Source organism: Lipophrys pholis, assembly GCF_963383615.2.
Source record: "Lipophrys pholis genome assembly, chromosome: 22".
NCBI classification, from domain to species: Eukaryota; Metazoa; Chordata; class Actinopteri; order Blenniiformes; family Blenniidae; genus Lipophrys; species Lipophrys pholis.
The window spans coordinates 18,731,287-18,749,630 of record NC_137644.1 but is presented as its reverse complement, the minus strand read 5'-3'; the positions used below and the strand labels follow the sequence as shown (position 1 = coordinate 18,749,630).

The following is an 18,344-nucleotide window of genomic DNA, read 5'->3' as shown; positions in this document are numbered from 1 at the left end:
TTTAGTAACTTTTAGCCCACACTGTCCAAGTAACTTATCTGTAAGTATAATCCATGTACAGCCACAAACGCATGAAAAAGATCAGATGTTGGTTTTTTGTGTTTTTTTTACTGAAGCCACACTAGAGGGCAGTAATGCAGCCATAAACTGGGATTGTATTAAGAGTTATCCTACCAAGGCCTAAACTCAAGAGGTGCCGGGTCAAAACCTGGAATTAAACCCTAGTTAAGCCTTTTTGCAATCAGGTGACGGTGTTAAACACTGCATCCTGTTATTTACTTTAGACAAGAGGAAAAACTAACCATCATATGTCTTCTTTGAGAACCATGACGAGCGTCACACACATTTATTCATCCCACAATGAAAAGATTCACAGTCGGAACAAAAAACATTTTCTGTACAAACTATTAGTTTAACTATGGAATTGACAGAATTATGCCTCCTAAAATATGCTGGAAATTAACAATCCCAGATGTTATCATATTAAATATGTGTGATATTGCTTGACTTGCATTGTTGTATTTTAAAGTCTGACCTTCTATCCTGTGAAATTATATTAAATCCCCACCTAAATATAAACAATAACAAACTAGCTCCATATCCCTCTACACATTGATATCAATATTTAATGCCAAATAAATTAGATTACTTGTTGAGAGTTGAGTTCTGAGAGACATGGTCTCAATATAAATAATAAATGTTCCTGCCGACGGTAACATCCTGCAGCGTATAGAAGCCAGGAAGCTGCTGTGCTTCATGAGAATCGCTCTGAGAATGGTCAATAAATTCAATTTTGCCAAAATGTTCATGCTGCATTGAAATTCTTGTTTTGGGAATAAGACTCTGGACGTTCACACAACAAGCATTCTTCAATTTCACCGTCCGTTTCTGGCAGTAGTTGCAGTATTCACCACTGTGAATGGATTTATTCGGTACAATAAATATACATGTTTTTACATCGTGGCTTTGGGTGAATCGGAGGACGTTCTCCTGTCGTGGTTCATCAGTCGGAGTGGACCAGCTGGAATCCCTGTAAGCACCTAAAACATCGCGCGTCTATCTTCCCCACCTCGATTAGATTGTGTTCCAGATGCACTTCCACAAACCCCCTGAGACTCCGGCTTTCATTACCCCAGCAGAACGCGTCGTGAGGCACCGACTGTATCTTGTTGTTTGTGAGCGCGACGACGCACAACCCCCGGGGCAACTGCCTGGGCACCTGCTGCAAGGCGTTGTGGCACAGGTCCAACCGGTGCAAGGAGGCGAGTTCCCTGAACGCCCCCGGTGCCACTTGGAAGATTTTATTCCCCGCCAATCCCAGGAGCTCCAACTTTTTCAGCCTGCTGAAATCCACCTTCTTTATGGAGGATATGGCGTTGCCCTCCAGGTTGAGAGACGTGAGCGACGGGGGGAGGCGTCTCGGTACGTGCTCCAGTCGGTTCCCCTCCAGGTTGAGGCTTTCCAGGCGTGTCGCATTGAGAGAATTCCTGAGTCCGGCGTTTGTCAGTCTGTTTGCGCTCAGATCCAACACCTCCAGCGCCCGCGTCTTGCGGAAGGCGTCCTCACGGACCTGCTGGATGAGATTCCCTTTCAGGTAGAGCTCCTTGATCAGCGGCGGTAACCCCAGAGGCACGGCGGTGAGCTGGTTGTGATTCAAGCTCAGGGTGTGCAGGTTCCTCAGTGAGGACAGCACCGCGTCGGGGAAAGAATCGGGCCCGTGGCCGAGGTTGTTGTTGCCGAGCCTCAGAATAAAGAGGCCGGGGCAACGTGACCAAGCGCCCGCGGATATCGCCTTCAGGTAGTTGTTGTCCATACGAAGCTCCTCCAGAGACACCGGGAGGTCAGTGGGGACATTCTTCAGACGATTGCCGTCCAGGTAGAGGCGTTTCAGAGACGGGACCTCACTGAAAGCACCTTTTATGGCACCGTCGGTGAGCCAGTTGTCGCTCAACACAAGCACTTCCATAGATCTGTATTTCACGAACAAGTCCGGCTGGAATCCTTTTATGTAGTTATTCATGAGGAGGATTTGCCGAGTGCCATAAGGAATCCCATAAGGAACTTTTCCCACACTCTTGTTGGAGCACTGGACCACGCTGGAAAACAAGAGACGAGGTTATTATAAATATTATCAGTTCTTTCATTTGCATGCATTTGTACCTTGTCTGATCTCACCTATCGTAGCAGACGCAGGCGGGGGGACAGTAGTCGTCCACGAAAGGGAAAGACATCAGCAAGTTCAATTCCTTCATACTTGACAGTATTGTTTGGGTTTTGTTTCCCGTGTCCTCTTTGTCTTTGGACGTTTTCGTCGTCCTGTCTTTGTTTACTCTTTCTGTCGGCCTCATCGGAGGCGTCTCCGCCGTCGTCTGGTAAATATTGGCGACGTGTTTGGACGGATGGGGTTGGTGGACGGATGCCTTGCTTTGTTTGACTGGAACTCTGGCGTCGAGTTCCGTCGGTTGGACGTTCTTGGGCCGAGTCGTGTTTAGTTTACGTGCTGGCTTTGCCAGTTCAGCGGATATACTTTCATTTGATTTAGGAAAAGGATTTGACTCTTCAGTTATTAAATCTCTGACAGTAAATTTAGCTCCTCTTGGTTTTGGCGTCGTCGCTTGTGGCGTGGAGATATTTCCTGCCGTTTTTTGCCGATTGCCAGGATTTATTTTTCTTGTCGTCTCTCCTGTCGGTGTTTCTAACTCCCTCTGAGCTCGTTGGAAGGATGTTTTCTTGATTTGTCCTAAAACAAAGTCCGACTTTAGTTTCACTCCTCCTTGAAGTCGGAGGTTAACCGTAAAGCCTGAGGTGTGACTGGGTGACGTGGGATCGGGCGTATTGACCGAGGGAGGGGAAACGTGGACGCTGACCGGGGTGTAAAGAGTGGGAAGGTGAGAGGAGGGAGGAGGAGCTTGCGTTGGTGTGAAAGGAGGTGAAAGGGAGCCATTATGAGGAGGATCTTGAGGCTGTGTGATCATTTGAAATATGGCAGGAATTGATGATTTCTTTTTCTCCTGAGCCGAGGTTGTGTGTTTCACCGCCCTGCCATCTTCCCTCTGTCTGTTTACGTTTTTAATCTCCACCTTTGCTGCTTTTCTCAGTTTTTTCTGTTCTGCACTTTGGCGTTTTTTATAAATGTGAGCGCCTCCTTTTCTCTCATGAATCCCCGCGACTAGTCTTCCTGTTATTTCTTCTTGCTCCAGTCTTTCCCCCGTCGTCTGCTTCTTAGAGTCTGTCTGTGAAGATGGACCCGCTTCTCTTCTTTCCTCCTCGATCTTTTCATTCTTGACAGCTTTCCCCAGCGGGTTTGGCGTGATTCCTTCACTCCCCTCTTCCTGCTCTGCTTTTTGTCTCTCGGTGGATTCAGCCGTGAGGTTTTCCACCCGATTTTCGCCCACTTTTACTGGTACAGAAACATATTTCAGATGTTTGCTCCTCAAGGGGGTTTGGTCTTTGTGGAGTTCAGCGTTCTGTGTGAAGGTCAGTCCTGTGAATAACGCAGACAGTTGGCCAGTGAACCACACCCTTTTAATAATCATCATTAAGAGTGTTTGACGTCTTTGCGGGACTGTCATTGGGTTCAGTAAAACTAAAAGGTTGTCAGGTACTTACTGGGATGCAATGCGTATGAACATCCTGAAATGAGTAACACAAGTAGGAGTGTAAGCAGTTCCATTTTATCTGAAGGGAATAAAGAGTTTATTGTTAGAAAAAGATCAAACATTTTGAGGTGAATTTATGCACATAAACAGTGTTGATACTGAATTAAAAGAATACCTGTAAATATCATGAAAATTACTACAGAAAATGTGGCTTGACATTGTTTACAGGAATAAAATGATGGATTTACCAAATAGTAGTTTTAAAGTAAATGATTCAAGCTGATTGTATTTAATGTCATAACTCATCTTGTAAATGTAAAATAGCACTTTCTACATTTTTCTATAAAGTTTTTTTTATTACAATAATGTTTCATGATTTGCATTACAAGTTCACAACATCTATATTTTTTAATAAAACAGGCCATTACTAGGTTGCCATGAAAGTGTTCGACTCTACAATTACCTGCAGTGTCTACATGAACACTAGTTTGTGTGTTTTTATCAATGACTCTGGATTAAAGAAATAAATGCACTTATTAAAATATATAAACATTTCTTTACTTTTGGTGACTTTAGTGAATATTTCTTCATGTATTTGGTCACTTTCTAATATCAATTTGTCAACGGACTTCAGAATGCAAAACATAATAGTCATAATAATAATAATACAACTGTTAAGGATTTATTATACAAAAAATGTTTTTTTACTATTTACACAGAGAAAAGTCAGAAAACAAACTTTTGTGGATCTTAAATTAATACAAAAATGAATTAAGAACTAGAAAATCGGGTGACGAGACATTTCTTTGATAGTTGCTGTGATTGTCGAGAACCACTTACCTTCCATGAACGTGGCCTCTCCGTCTTCAAGCTGCTCTGTTGACCTCTTTCCTCGCCTCTGTGAACGGGATCACGGTCAAAACTTGCCGAGTCGAACAATCCCCCCCCCCCCCCCAAAAAAAAAAATATAGGTCCTAACCTTTGAACCAGACTGCAGCCACAGCAGGCAGAGCTGCTTTAATAATCCAGATTGAGAGGCTTTCTTCTGCGTGGAGGGTTTTCACACACACTCTCTCCGGTTAAGTTGTGGGTAATGACTCCCGAAATACCTTTATCTAGGAGAGAAATCTCACACTTACACTCGACGCCAGAGGAATCCGAGAGATCAATTGTGGGAAAGCCGGGGAACTTTATGAAGAGGGGTCAGAGGTGACGGGTGGCCTTTATAGTGACTACTGTTTGCCCCACCAAAGGGAGTCATTAGCATCCAGGTGGTTATGCTGGACTGACATGTGGATCCTGAGCGCTGTTTGGCCCTTTGGCTCTGTGAGGAACGCTTGATTTGTGGTGGAGTTATCAGTATTATGCTTTACCTCACCTTTTGAAGGTTTTACTGCGCGGTCACACATCTAGACGTAAAGGTGGATATTAAAATGTGAGGCAGGGATGTTTTCTATCTTTAGATGTTAAAAGACAAAAAAAAAAAAAATGACATAACAAACCTGATTTATCTGCTGATGTCAGAGAAGAAAACATCCCCGTTATTTTGTTTTCTGTGTGACGACTTTCTCTAGGGTAGACCGGAGGGTTATTAACATATTAATGGGATATCATTAACACTTTAATGTGTTATTTAAAACCCCGCTTTGAGCCATTTGTCTCTTTATGCTGCCTGATTGAGTTTCCTGTGACGCTCATCCGTTCACAGTACTGATGACACACCACCAAGTTTTCAGTGTCAGATTAACTTGTTGATTGGCAGAATGTCTGTCTGTTAATGATGATGTGGCCTGATTGAGGACAGAGGAGGGAATCAGGCTTGTGATTGGGTGAATGTGATTGTCCTGAAGCCAGTTTCAGAAACATCGGATGAGACCGAGGAGGACTTCTGCACTTCTTCCATAGTGACCCTGTATGGCCACTGTCACTTCCAGCTTCATCTTGGGTCTTTAAATGTAATTTAAAATAATTACAGAATTTTTTTTTTTTCAGATGTTTGTGACTAATTAATCAGTTAGTTCTTAAATTTAGATGCTCAGTATTGAAATATTCCTTCAACTTTGCTCCAAACACATTTATTAGTGAAATAGTACTAAAACTGTTTCACTGCAAATATCAAGTGTTGTATTGCTTTTTTATTTATTTTTTAAAATCTTCCCAGCAGCTCTCTTCTTTGTGTATTTTTAAGATGTAGTTGACCTCTGTGGTGCCCTCTTGTCTCCAGGCGCAGGATGTATGACCTTACAGTCCACATCTGTCAAACACACAGCACAGTCTGGATTTCAATGATCAGTTTGGTGATGGTAATAAAAAATGTGCACAAAGATGTCCAAACACGGAAGTAGTCATGAAGGGGAAGTCACAAAAAATGCGCATAACACGAGGAAATGAAGGTTTCAGTCAAACTCGTCATACCAAATTTATAAAAATTATGGTCTATATCATATATTATGTGATATATTTTCAATACAATAGAGCTCAATGAACTCCTGATTTTGATTTGATTTCAAGACTACTTACCATAAATCACTAGATAGTGTGTTGTCTAAGAATCACAAGTTATAATTAAAGCTGGAAGCAGCCTTGATCGGGACTTCACACTCTGTACTCTGGCCCATCGGGTTCGGCCCAATCACGGCCTCTGGCCCATTTAAATATTGGTCAAATATAAGCTTTGACGGTTTTAACAAAAAGTGACTTATTTTGAAAAATGTGGGCGGCTTATATTTTGAAAGCCGACTAACCTCTAATCTAGCTCATCCCTAAATATAATTTTTTTTTTTTTAGTTTTGATGTAATTTTTAATAAACAAGGACTTCTATTTTGAAAAATTGGGTGCTTTGTTTTTTAAATATATATATATATATTGTGCAGCTATAACTCATTACACATTTCTATTTCTTGAGTAATATTTGCTAATAACAGCTTTACTGAACCTTGAGTATTGATATCCCCTTCATCAGCTATTTTAATTTTTGGTACAAAATCAAATACTAAAACAAACCCGAACTTGGCGAATACTCAGCTGTTGGCCACCATTGATCCAACCCCCGGGTAACGATAAACTGGAAGCAAGCAAATGAAGCGCAGGTGTTACAACCTGGTCCTCTAGAGTCACTTTCCTGCAGGTTCTTGATCTCTCTGCTCCCATGAAGCTCCGCAGGAAGCCTTATGTCAGATGACTGATTGCAGTCGAGGGTTTGGTAGCAATGAAACGTCAAAAACGTTCAGGACTGCAGTCCTCCAGTGCCAAGGTTGAATTTAACTTGATGCAGATGGAAGGACATCTTTTCCCATAAGGAAACCTGAACTGCAATTACACCAGTGGCCACGGGGTGGCAGTGTGTACTCACAGAACTGCCTGGTCTGCCCCCAAGAGAGTCTCATATTGCATAACATTGTATGGAAAATACAGCAGATGGGTTTTAATGTTTTATGTGCCCAAATTGATTCTGGCCTTCTGGACTATGAAAAGAAAGATAAAAGCCAGAATAATGGATGGCAGGATATGGAGACTGGAGAAAGGGGGGGAACTCATGAGACGAAATAGGAGTGTCTTTGACGCCTTGAGCTGTGGCATCTCATTTCCTGTCAAAGTGACGTAATGTATAGCAGAGTAGGTGTGAAGAGCAGCAATAATGGAAGAAGAAACGGAGGTGGGGGTGGTTTCACATGAAAACATGTCCTCATCTTCTCATGTGGGCCTCAGGTTTCTGGAAAACAACATGCTGACAGTGTCCTTCCTCATTCACTGATCCGCTTTAATACACCTACCTCTATCTCTATCTTATCTCCAGCTCCAATAAAATCCCTTTCGCAGACAAACCCGTGTCATACTGTACAGTCTATCTGTCTGGACTTTTCCCTTCCAGACAAATCACTTTTACAGTTCAGTGATTGTTCTCCAGATGCCCCAACAGCTGCCCACCAGTTCCCCTCACGGTATTCTCCCAATCCCAAAGACTCAGACGAGAGAAAAACAACTTTTAGACGATCGAACCGTTCCTGCAAACGGGGAAGCGGATCAATTCAAGGTCTCCAGTGGGTAATGGTTTGGTTGGGGCTGTACAAATGTTAGTTTTTCTGTCTTGTACTCGTAGATCTCCGACGCGTTTCCCGTTGTTTGTCCTCCCGGTGTATTAACACTCGCCGCTTACATGGAAGAATGAATAAGTAAATATCTGTAAAAAGTATGAGTGATGGGGATTTCTGTGTGCAGACACACAGCAGAGCTTCGGGGACGTATTGATGTAGGTCGTAGTAATTGGGCAGATAATAAATGGCTGTATTAGCACCGTTTTGCCCCGGGGTCTGTTTTCTTCTGTGAAAAGCACAATGTAGTATACACTAACCAGGCCACACATCAATATTAACTAACCCGAAGGCATAAATCCAGTTGGGAGAGCCGGACGGAGAGAAAAGCACCGTAAAATGATGAAATGGGGGAAAATAGGGAGAACTTGAGTGACAAGACGGCTGTGTAAGAATAAACCCTCCCCCAGTCCATCCCATCTGCTCGGAGCCTGTCTGGGGTTAACAAGGCTAAAGGTCAGAGGTCACAGACTGCGATCAATTTGTTGGCTAAGAGCGTCGGACCCATATTTGTGCAGTCTGCATGACACTGTAGACAATCTTTGCGCAGCGGGGACCTTAATCGCTGGGTTGTCCGATCTGACTGAATTCAGCAAATATCCAGAATGTGATCAATACAAGAACGGATATTTAAATAACGTATACCTCCCTGTACTAAATGAGCAGATTATTGAATTCCGGTCGCCACGCACCAGTTGAGTTCAGACTTTTCACAGTTTTAGTTCCATAAGATGATTTTTGTGCTGAATTACAAGGATCTGAGACGTAGTTTTCTCTTTGCACGTATCAGGCATGTGAGTATAAAGTAAACATCTCCACGCCGGCTGACCTGTGAGGTATTTGGCGGCAGATCGCGACCCGGTACGGTCTGGGATGGTTATTATTTGTCAAGCAGACTTTTTTTTTTTTTGAACTGTCCAGAATGTTCTTTGGAAAAATCCCACAAACAGTCTGCTCTAATTTCACAATGTACTGGGAAAAGGAGGCCGGAAAAGGAATCCAGTTCGCGTTCTTTGTTTGTTCGGATTCAACAGACGAGACGTGCAGAAATGATGTCTCGTTCTTTTGTCTCTCCTTGATATTCCACAGGGGGGGAAGAAGTCGTCGTCCAGAGCGAAGGCCTCGCAGAAGTCTGTGTTGTCTTAACCCTGCTTAGAATAGCTCCAGCAAATTAAAACTGGTGTTTTTGTTTTAGCATGAGTGCTTGTGTTTCAGTGTGTGTGGGGGGGGGGGTTAATCTGAAGCAAAGTTGGAAGGAACATTTTTGGCCTTTTATCTCGATCTGCTTTGAAATTTGAGGTTTGATCTCCCAGGAAGTGAAAACTTCAAACTGTAATAGAAGTTTTTTCTTTTTTTCTTTTTGATGTTTAGTGAACCTATAAATCAGCCGCTCATGAACTTTTGGTCCGCAGTTGAGGGGGAGTTGATCAAACCAGAAATTCTGCTCGCTCAGCGAAAGAAAACATGCACAGCGTGTTTCCACCAATGAATGATTCACTAACCCTCCAAATAATCTGGGAGGACGCTCACTATCCTGCAAGTCGATCGGAAATGCTGAATTGGTCAAAAACGCAGTTTAGTAAGGTCACAGGCGAACACATTTGCACTTTGTATTTTAATTTCATTGTTTGATTTGATTTCCTGATGAGGAATTAGTGTTTAAAAAAAAAAAAGAGTTTTCTTAAAATGTCTTTGGTTCATTTAAAGTCAACAAGACAAACAAGAAAATGGAGTAAAATTTGCCTAAATTCAGGAGAATTGTTCATTGTCAGACTTCGGATTTCTTTCGTTTGTTGCTAAAACCACAAATCCTTTTTATCCGTTTTTCATCAGGAACCGAAAAGACATTTGAGTTTTTTTTTTTGTTCTTCTTGTGTTTTACTTCGACTGTTTTCTAAAGTGGACTTTCTTGGAAGAATAAACCTCGGGAGACGTATTGATTTCTCACACGTCCACGGCTTGACGAACACCCTCATAATTGACGTTTCCCACGGAGAAGACGAGCGGTCCATTATTTCCTCTTATTTTTTCTTTTTGTGGATAAAGAAAAGTGTAAAAGCAATAATCTGGAGGAGCTTTGACATTTGGCTGCTGCATGGTGCGCCCAACCAGCAGCAAGACTAAAGTGACGTGGCTGATTCGGGTCCTTTTGTCGCTTCAAATGACTCCATTGTTCCTCCAGACTGACTCATGTTGCTGGAGTCTCTTTTCAGAGCGTGATGACGGCATTACTGCCCAGCCTGTCTGTATGCTTAGATGATTATTGATGCCAAAAAAAAACAAAAAAAAAACTTGCCATATGCCACATGAAGCCTGTGTAGGCGCAGCATGTTCCAGTCAATCAAGTATCAAGTGGCTCGCCCCGGTAAACTTCAGTCTTCATCCAGCACGGCGGCACACGGGCCTGATTTGCAGTCTGCACAAGCAACAAGTGTGAATTATGGGTGGGGAGGGGAGGGGAGGGGGGTGCATGCACAGGATGCATAGGAGCTGTATTGTTACAGCAGGACGCGGAGGCAGATGGGTAAACAATGTTTTTTTTTTTCCAGGTTATGTGGGTCATCGGGCCTGGTTAGCTATTCTGCACTGCTATGAAGCAATCTGTCACACAGCCAAGCGAAGCTCAGAGCTGAAGGACAAGGTCACACTTTGATTTTTATCTTCCTACTTTATCTCACTTATCTCATTTCTTTGGGGGGAGGGGGGGCTACATAAAAAAATTATCTCTCATTGTTGGTTTTCCCCAACATACCAGTAATTCCTTTTCTACATGGATGGCAACAAACATGCCGAGTAATCGCTGGATTGTGAAGATACCTTTAACACTTTGGAGTGTTTCCATTGCTTTTCTAGGCCCTTTCTTTTCTTTAGGATACTTTTAGAAGTTAAAATCTGAAGCTGGGCAAGAAATGTTGATGTAAACATATTCAGTGATTCAAGCTGTCCTTATTTAATGCAGTTCTCCTCTGAAAAAACCCCTATAAATCATCTGTATGTGACTTACCCTCCAACAAAGATTCAGTCATCAGTTGAGCATTGTGCCGCTAAAGCGTTAAATAAATAAATACCTCCAGAAATTGGTTTCATCAGCTGACTAGAAACGAGCCTGAAATGAATGGCAGCGTGGATTTGTGTATCCTTGCATTCCTCACATGTTTTGCTTTCCCGTCTCCCGTCGCGTCAACGCACTAAAATGGAAGCGAGTTGAACAAAGACCGAGGCCTGCGAGGCAGATTGTGTGGGGGGACGGAGCCATTTGGAAGTAAATGAAGAAACTTGGGAGTGCTGGGAGGAAAGCAGTGACGGCGTGCACATGTCATTTCTTCAGTTTTAAGGATTCATGATATAGGAAAGCGCAGAAAGTAGTGCAGAAAACTTTTGTTTTTGTGTGTGTGTGTGTGTGTGTGTGTGTGTGTGTGTGTGTGTGTGTGTGTGTGTGTGTGTGTGTGTGTGTGTGTGTGTGTGTGTGTGTGTGTGTGTGTGTGTGTGTGTGTGTGTGTGTGTGTGTGTGTGTGTGTGTGTGTGTGTGTGTGTGTGTGTGTGTGTGTGTGTGTGTGTGTGTGTGGGGCCCTTGTTGTTATGTCCTGCTGCTGCTGATTTCAATGGAACAGCTGTGTGAGCCTCCAGCTCCAAAGGAGGCACGGGCTGCCTGGCAACTGCTCTCCCATTGGCCAACTTTCTCTCCCCGCCGGCCAATCGCACGGGCCACACGGCGAGGAAGTGAACAGGGGTGAAAAACAGACGTGGAGAGAGAGAGAGAGAGAACAGAAAGGGTTGTGAGAAAGTTTCCAGTGAAAAAAAACATGCGAGATTTCAGCTCATGTTTAAAACACGGAGAGATAAGACCAGAAAGACTAATCGTACTCGAGCAGCAGGGATATTTAATTTAACTGCTTTTCAGACAGATTTACATGGAAACCTTTTGAATGATTCTCAAATCCTGTACTTTTGTTGTACTCTGACCTTTTGAAATACTGCGAACTAATCGTGAGAGACAATAAATCTCATGGAAGTCCTTCATCAAACTACTTGTGCTACTTCATTAGACTTTCCAAGATAAAGAAGAGTTATCTTTAAAACCCCGTTTACTCAAAGTTTTCAAGTGGAAAATAAACAGAAGCACCAGAAAATACGCAATCGCTCCATCCGAGTCAGCTACAAGTAATAAGAACGTTTTTGTGTTGTTTGTTTGTTTTTTTTCCCATAAAATGCGGCTTATGTGTTCTTGGCAGGGACTTTTGCGATCGTTTTGGATTTTATTGCATAATTTTCTGGAGTCTACTTTGACCATTTGTAGCTATTTTGATATCCAACAAGCTTATTGTCAATTCTTGAAAACTTGCAGTGTAAATTCAAGATTTATTGACGGGCAGAACCACAACGAAAGTCTGAGATTCCGAGTAAACGGCCAACAAAGAGACGACATAGCCTTTGCAACAGTCTTAAGCAGTGCGAGAGTTGCACACACACACACACACACACACACACACACACACACACACACACACACACACACACACACACACACCATGGGATCCTTTGTTTGGGTCCTCCGTCTGGAAGAGAGCCCGTTTTGAGTGACAACAAGAAGGTGGTGACTCCTCTCTATTGATGTTATCGGCTTTGTGTTTGGCAGGCTGAGACGTGCCACTGCGAAACTTGCATTTCCAGGGCTTTGAGTGGGCTTACTGGGGGATTTGAGTCACATCTCTGGAGGATAAATGGTGTTTGTTTTACAGTAGCTGTGACGCATGCAGTTGCTGGATATGAAACGAGGCAGAAGGGGGGGGGTTTGAGAATCATGAAGACGGTTTGTGGTAAACACGTGTGTGAATGTAGGTGTCATTTCCATACTCTGGTGCAGCTGACCTTTTATGGGTTGAGTTGAGCGTATATGATGCACTTGTTTATGGTGTGTGTGTGTGTGTGTAGGTGGACTTGGAAACAACCCGTAATTACCAACAGTAGCAGAGAACATCCAACATAATACGCGGCTCTCCTCTCCTTTGGTGGTCACGCTTCCGTCAAAATACCAGTTGGAGTTTCGACAACAAGAGTGTCAAAGGCAGGCGTGTGTGTGTGTCGACGGTGCAGATTTGGTCTGTGTGGTGTGGCAAAGATGAGGCCTATAAAACTGCGTGGGTCTGCTTACTTCAACAGGAAAATGAATAAATAACACGCTAACTGTCTTGCAATTAAGAGCTGATATGCGATCGTACCTTGCACACATGCAGATAGTGCAGAATGTGCACCGTACGATATGCTGACACGGCGAAGTGGCGGACGTTTCTGAGTCGGTTAGGTATGACATCCACCACCTCAGTGCAGCTGACACAGTTCTCACAGTACTCGGTACAGAACTGTCAACAGCGGACTTAATTTCATGTCAACAATTCTCTTAATGTGCTTCACCGTTGTGCGGTAACGCATTTATCTTGTGCCTACGTGATAAAAGTTACGTCAAAGAAAGTTCTGGAGCTGTTATCTCACAGGGAAGACATGCCCGGACATGCAAAAACACACACACACCGATGGCAGATTTATTAAGCAGCTTATCTGTTGAAGATAAAAAAAATTTAAATCTCTCTATTCACATGAATTGATATTCCCTCCCTCTGTCATTGGAGAGCAGATCGACCTCAGGCCTGCAGTTTCTCACTCGAAGTAGATTGAAAGTTTGTTTTTCATGACCAATTATAGTTTAATTTAGTGTCTTTTCAAACGCTAACGCAAACAAACACTGTATTGCAGCAATAGCGGGTCAACGTGCGACTCCTTCCTCCGTCAAGGACACAATCGACGGTCGTCATTCACATTGAGAAACGGTTTATCTTTGAAACGGCAGCTACTGTAGCCCGAGGCTGAAACGGGCTGCTACTGTAAAGTCACCACAGCTGTCGAAGGAGAAACACAACATACGCTGGAAAAGTTCCATAAAGATCTAGACGGGGGTTCTCCTGGGACTCTGTTGACTGTATGACTTTGGAGGAAGTGAAGAAGAAAAAGCACTGATGTTCCTGCACTGTGGCCTCCAGCTTTCTGCAGGTATCCTCGTTTTTCAACAGTTTATCTTGGTTATAGTACACAAGTTGTGTATATCCATTGTTTCATTGCACTCTCTTCAGTACCATGACTTGATGAGGTGCACATGGAGAAGGTTTCATTCATCCATCCATCTTCTGCTTCATCCATCTCGCATTTACAGACGATTTAAAGTCACCAATTAATTGCATGTAGAGTACTTTTTAAAAAAAACAAATATACACTCACAGGGAGAACGTGCAATCTTTCTAATATTTTCTTCTCAAGTATAAAAGAGCCAAGGTATTAGAAACACATTCCACATTGTACAAGTGGCCGTAAAATCTTAATTTTACATTGAAAGAGTCACAAGGGAAAGCCAGAAGGCTTTATATTAATAAAAAAAGAATTATTGTTTATCCAGCGAGACGCTTAAGTCTGCTCGCAGCGAGAGCCAGTGGTTCATGTTGCGTGGCGAAGCCGTATCTCGGGCCGAGGTGTTAAATTTGACTCTATCGATGCATTTTTAAAGCGAAGGGGTCGTTGTGAATAAACCGTGTCACCGACTGAATCAATAGTTTTTATCACCGCTGCTCAGGAATGACGGTTAAAAACTGCAGAAACAATGGGACCGTAAAGAGAGGCCGTTTAAAATAACTGCTTGGACTTCAAAAATTATCTGCAGTGCGTGTGTGGGCCGGTATTTTGTCCTGAACCGAACGTACCGGCTCAGACGTGTAACAGTGACTGTGAGCTGCTAACTGAGGGCAGCCACCATGTCACATCAGGGTGAGTATTTCCCTGTAGTCCTACTTTACAAAGAGCCTTTGAGCTGCGATTTGTTCACATATTTAATGATCGCCGCACAGAAGTGCATTCAAACAGTGACTGCTCAGAGCTGGATGTAATATAATTGTAATGTTTATTACCAGTGCAATGTGATTTATACGTTTTTGCTGACAGTTTGTGGAGGAAGTCGGGGGAAGCCACAGGACACGAACTCTCGATTGGGTAACAATGCACAAAAACCTGGAGGAGGAGTTCATGTAAACGAAGAAATCGAAGTTCAAAATCAGTAATGACCTTTTCCGAGGCGACATTTGTGAGAAAACGGCTTCAATCAGCTCCCACTGTGCTGCCCAGACAATCCCAGCCTAATCCCAGGAGTCCAGTCCAGGATTATAATGTCTACTCCACCCACCATCTCGGCATTATAGAAATTAGACAGGATTATATGAACTGTAAAAACAAAACAAAAAACCCCAAAACAAAGCACATTTTCATGCCTTTTTTGGAAACTTACATTTCCTGCAGACTCACTCTCGACTCAACCATAACTACTACTTACAAAACCCGGACCATGTCCTCGGTTTAACTTCAACCTCCCCTGACTGCAGTGTGACCTTTTAGACATGGGGACTTACCTTTGTTCTCCACAAGCACGGGATTCTGTGGATCTGTATTCATACATGCACGTGAAAACAAATACAAAGACCCAGAAGTCCAGCATGAAACGATTCTGCCTGTCATCTCTGCAGATTAGTTGGCTCAGCGCCATATAACACCACAGAACCCAAACAAAGCACTTAGGCTCATTCCCTCTTCGTCTGACAGTAAAAGAAATAACATGGCATTTTTTTTTTTTTACAAATGCAGATTTGTTTTAGTTAGTACTAAGAAACATGTTGCTATAGAGACACTGACACTGAATTCTTGGTGAATGTGCGACGCTCGTGATTTCAAGCTGCAGCAGATGGTTTCGGTTCAGTGTCACAGGAGGTGCCTGTGTTTGTTTGTTTTGGTTTTTAATGGTTGAGAGAAAGACGGCGAATGAGGGAGAGAAAAATTTAGGTTTTCTTAATGTGTAAGATGCTCCTGAATGAGTGGACGTTGTCATGCGCGTCCTTCTTATTCCATTCGCCTCTCAAATATATCAACCCCTGCTATTTAGTTTTCTTCCCACATTTCATCATTGATCAGCGTTAAAAAGTTACTCAAACGTAACACACAGTTTTAGGCTACGAGCCATCCAGCCGTCAAGACGGACGAAAATTATTATTCTTTTTACATTTCACTATATTTTGCAGCAGAATGTTTCATTAAAATAGACTTTATGTTGAGATTGTAGTCATTTCCAGCACTAATTGTTTGATTTAAATGTTATTATAGCAATATTTTATCAGTCTCGTCCCCTCGAGATGAAACTGGACTGGATGTGGCACCTGAAGTTATTTTGTATACAGCTTTGTATATATTATATGTGTATATATATTGTCTACATCTTTATATTGGTTCAGTTATGTGCTTTTATACGTTTCTTTCATGACATATTTGGTGTTTGGTTCCTTCAATATCAACTGGTCCTACAATCCATCACATGCCACAATGCAGTATTTAGTGGTCTACAATACATTAGAATATGCAATTCAAGGTTTACTTTCAAGGGAAGGTGCTGAACTACTTTTGTTTCTCTACATTGTAGGTAAGATAAGATAAGATAAGATATCCCTTTATTTATCTCGCATGTGGAGAAATTTGCAGTGGTTAGGTGGGTGCTCTTCTATTAGGAAATATACGGTATATTAAAAAAAGCCTGACTATTTGCCTCATAATGTGTCTTATCATTGTTTTGCTGAATTGCATCAGTTTGTTTGAGGAATATGTTCTGTGACTGGAAGTAATGAGTTAAAAATGAGGAGACGCAACGATAAAACAATTGAGATTACATACCAACATGCAGACAAGGCCTAAAAGATTGAAGCTCACATTTATTGAAGGCTGGAAATCTGTTTCAACTGTCAATGAGGACGTGGAGTTTGACCCAACTCGCATTACGTGAAGCATTTACTCAAAAGAAAGCAAAGTTGGAGAATCTGGGCAGAATTGAAAAAGTAGGAAATGTTAAAAAAAACAAAAAAGCGCTACCTACAATAAGTTACCCTCCTAAAGTCGACTTGATCCTGTCAGAAAATCTCATACTTTCCAATAACTTGAACAGCAACAGATAAGCTCAAACATATGAGGGCTTTAAAAAAAAAACATCTGCTTTGATTCCTAAAGATTTTCCCACAGAAAGCTGCACGCCACCGAGCGCAGCAAGACCTAAGATTTCTTTACCTTTTTCAATTTTTACCAGCTTGCGCTTTCCGTCCATTGACATTCTTTCTGGCCCTTATCTCTGAGCAGCAGCCTCCGTAGGGTTGGATGATGAGTGGTTTAGTGTAAATGATCCTGACTTAAACCGTGATTTACACCGCTGGTTAAAGACTCGGTGGTCCAGACGCAGTCCCTGGCTGCTCAGACGCCGTTTTCCCTTCAGTCCACAGGCACTTCTGTAGTGAATAAACATTAAGAGGAAATGCGTTTTCTGTAATTTGACAGTGAAATGGCCCTTAAATAAAAAAATAAAAGGAAAATGTGAATGTATGTAAATTAATACTGAAAAAATGGCATTATGTCGTATATTTGAAATTCCGCTGAATCGAGGGGTCACTTTTATGGCACCTTTTCCTGCTCATAAAGAGAATGAATCTGAAATGTGAGGCTGTAGGTTTTTATTTTTCCGTGCATGTTAATGCAGCTTTCTCATCCTCAGAGAATGAGGCCGTGTTCACCACATAGTTCTAGAGAGCAGATATCGTCCAATTACTGTCGGAGTTAAAACCCCACCATGCCAAAAAGTCTGCGTGATTTGTGAAATTGGCTGTGATGATGAATACGTAGAGGCTTCTTCAAAGAGGCCCGAGACCTAAAGTGTTGCACTGGACGTTTGAAGCGGCGTTAACAAACACTGCTGGGAACATGTGCTTTGCCTTTGCAGTCATTTACCTTTTTTTATTTGTTATTATTAAGTTATTTCTCTCCCAAGACGCTTTGCTATGAGGGAGGAAGCTTCATTAGTTCAGCGATATTCTCTTTATAGAAATGACACGACAAAAAGATCATAAATCAAAAAATATCACCAAACAACATATAGACTTATAAGGTTAAAGGTGTTTGAGGTCAGGCCTGCTCAATGTGGTACAATATTGACAAAGGATATCAGCTGCTGGAGAAAGCAGAGTGCAAACCATCCGTTTGGCTGGAAGTGGCTAAGAATTTCTTTTTCCAGAAGATTTTTAGACCCAAATTTCAAATAAAAACGGTTAAATGTTATTGGCGTCATCCCGGATGAGTTGGTAGCAAAAATAGATAAATAAATGCCAAAGGCGCTAATCCAGACAGCTGCTTTTTATTGGGAACATTAGGAAGTTCCTACTTCATGAAAGAATATAAAGTTATAAAAAATGTCCCTATAACGGATATGAACTAATAAAAGCACAGTAAATAAATATTCAATAATATCTACTGCGCCTATAACTTTATAATCAGACCTGGTTCATTGTATGATGGGATTTTAGAGCCCTGTAAGAATATATCAAAGAGTTAAAGCTTTTATATTAGGTGTTGGGATCCTGAAATGTCCTGGGAAATGGCAGCTAAATTAATTATGGATATTACATTACCAAAACTGAGACACGAAAGGTAATGATGTTTGAATTGCTCGTGATTACATTTAATGCACAGCTGAACAACCGTGGCATTCGGGAGACGTGGCGATGTGTTCGGACTTGAAAGTGAGCCCAGATGAAA

At 42.2% G+C, this 18,344-nt stretch overlaps 1 protein-coding gene across 1 annotated transcript; it reads right to left on the bottom strand.

Moving 5' to 3' along the window:
- Positions 1-888: 888 nt before the first annotated feature.
- Positions 889-2,252, bottom strand: LOC308126903 (podocan; the record flags this gene model as incomplete). The annotated part of the gene is made up of 2 exons (XM_080491595.1): positions 889-2,096; positions 2,176-2,252. 2 exons carry the CDS (start codon positions 2,250-2,252, stop codon positions 1,004-1,006), a joined length of 1,170 nt encoding a protein of 389 aa, XP_080347721.1. The 3' UTR covers positions 889-1,003.
- Positions 2,253-18,344: the final 16,092 nt, after the last annotated feature.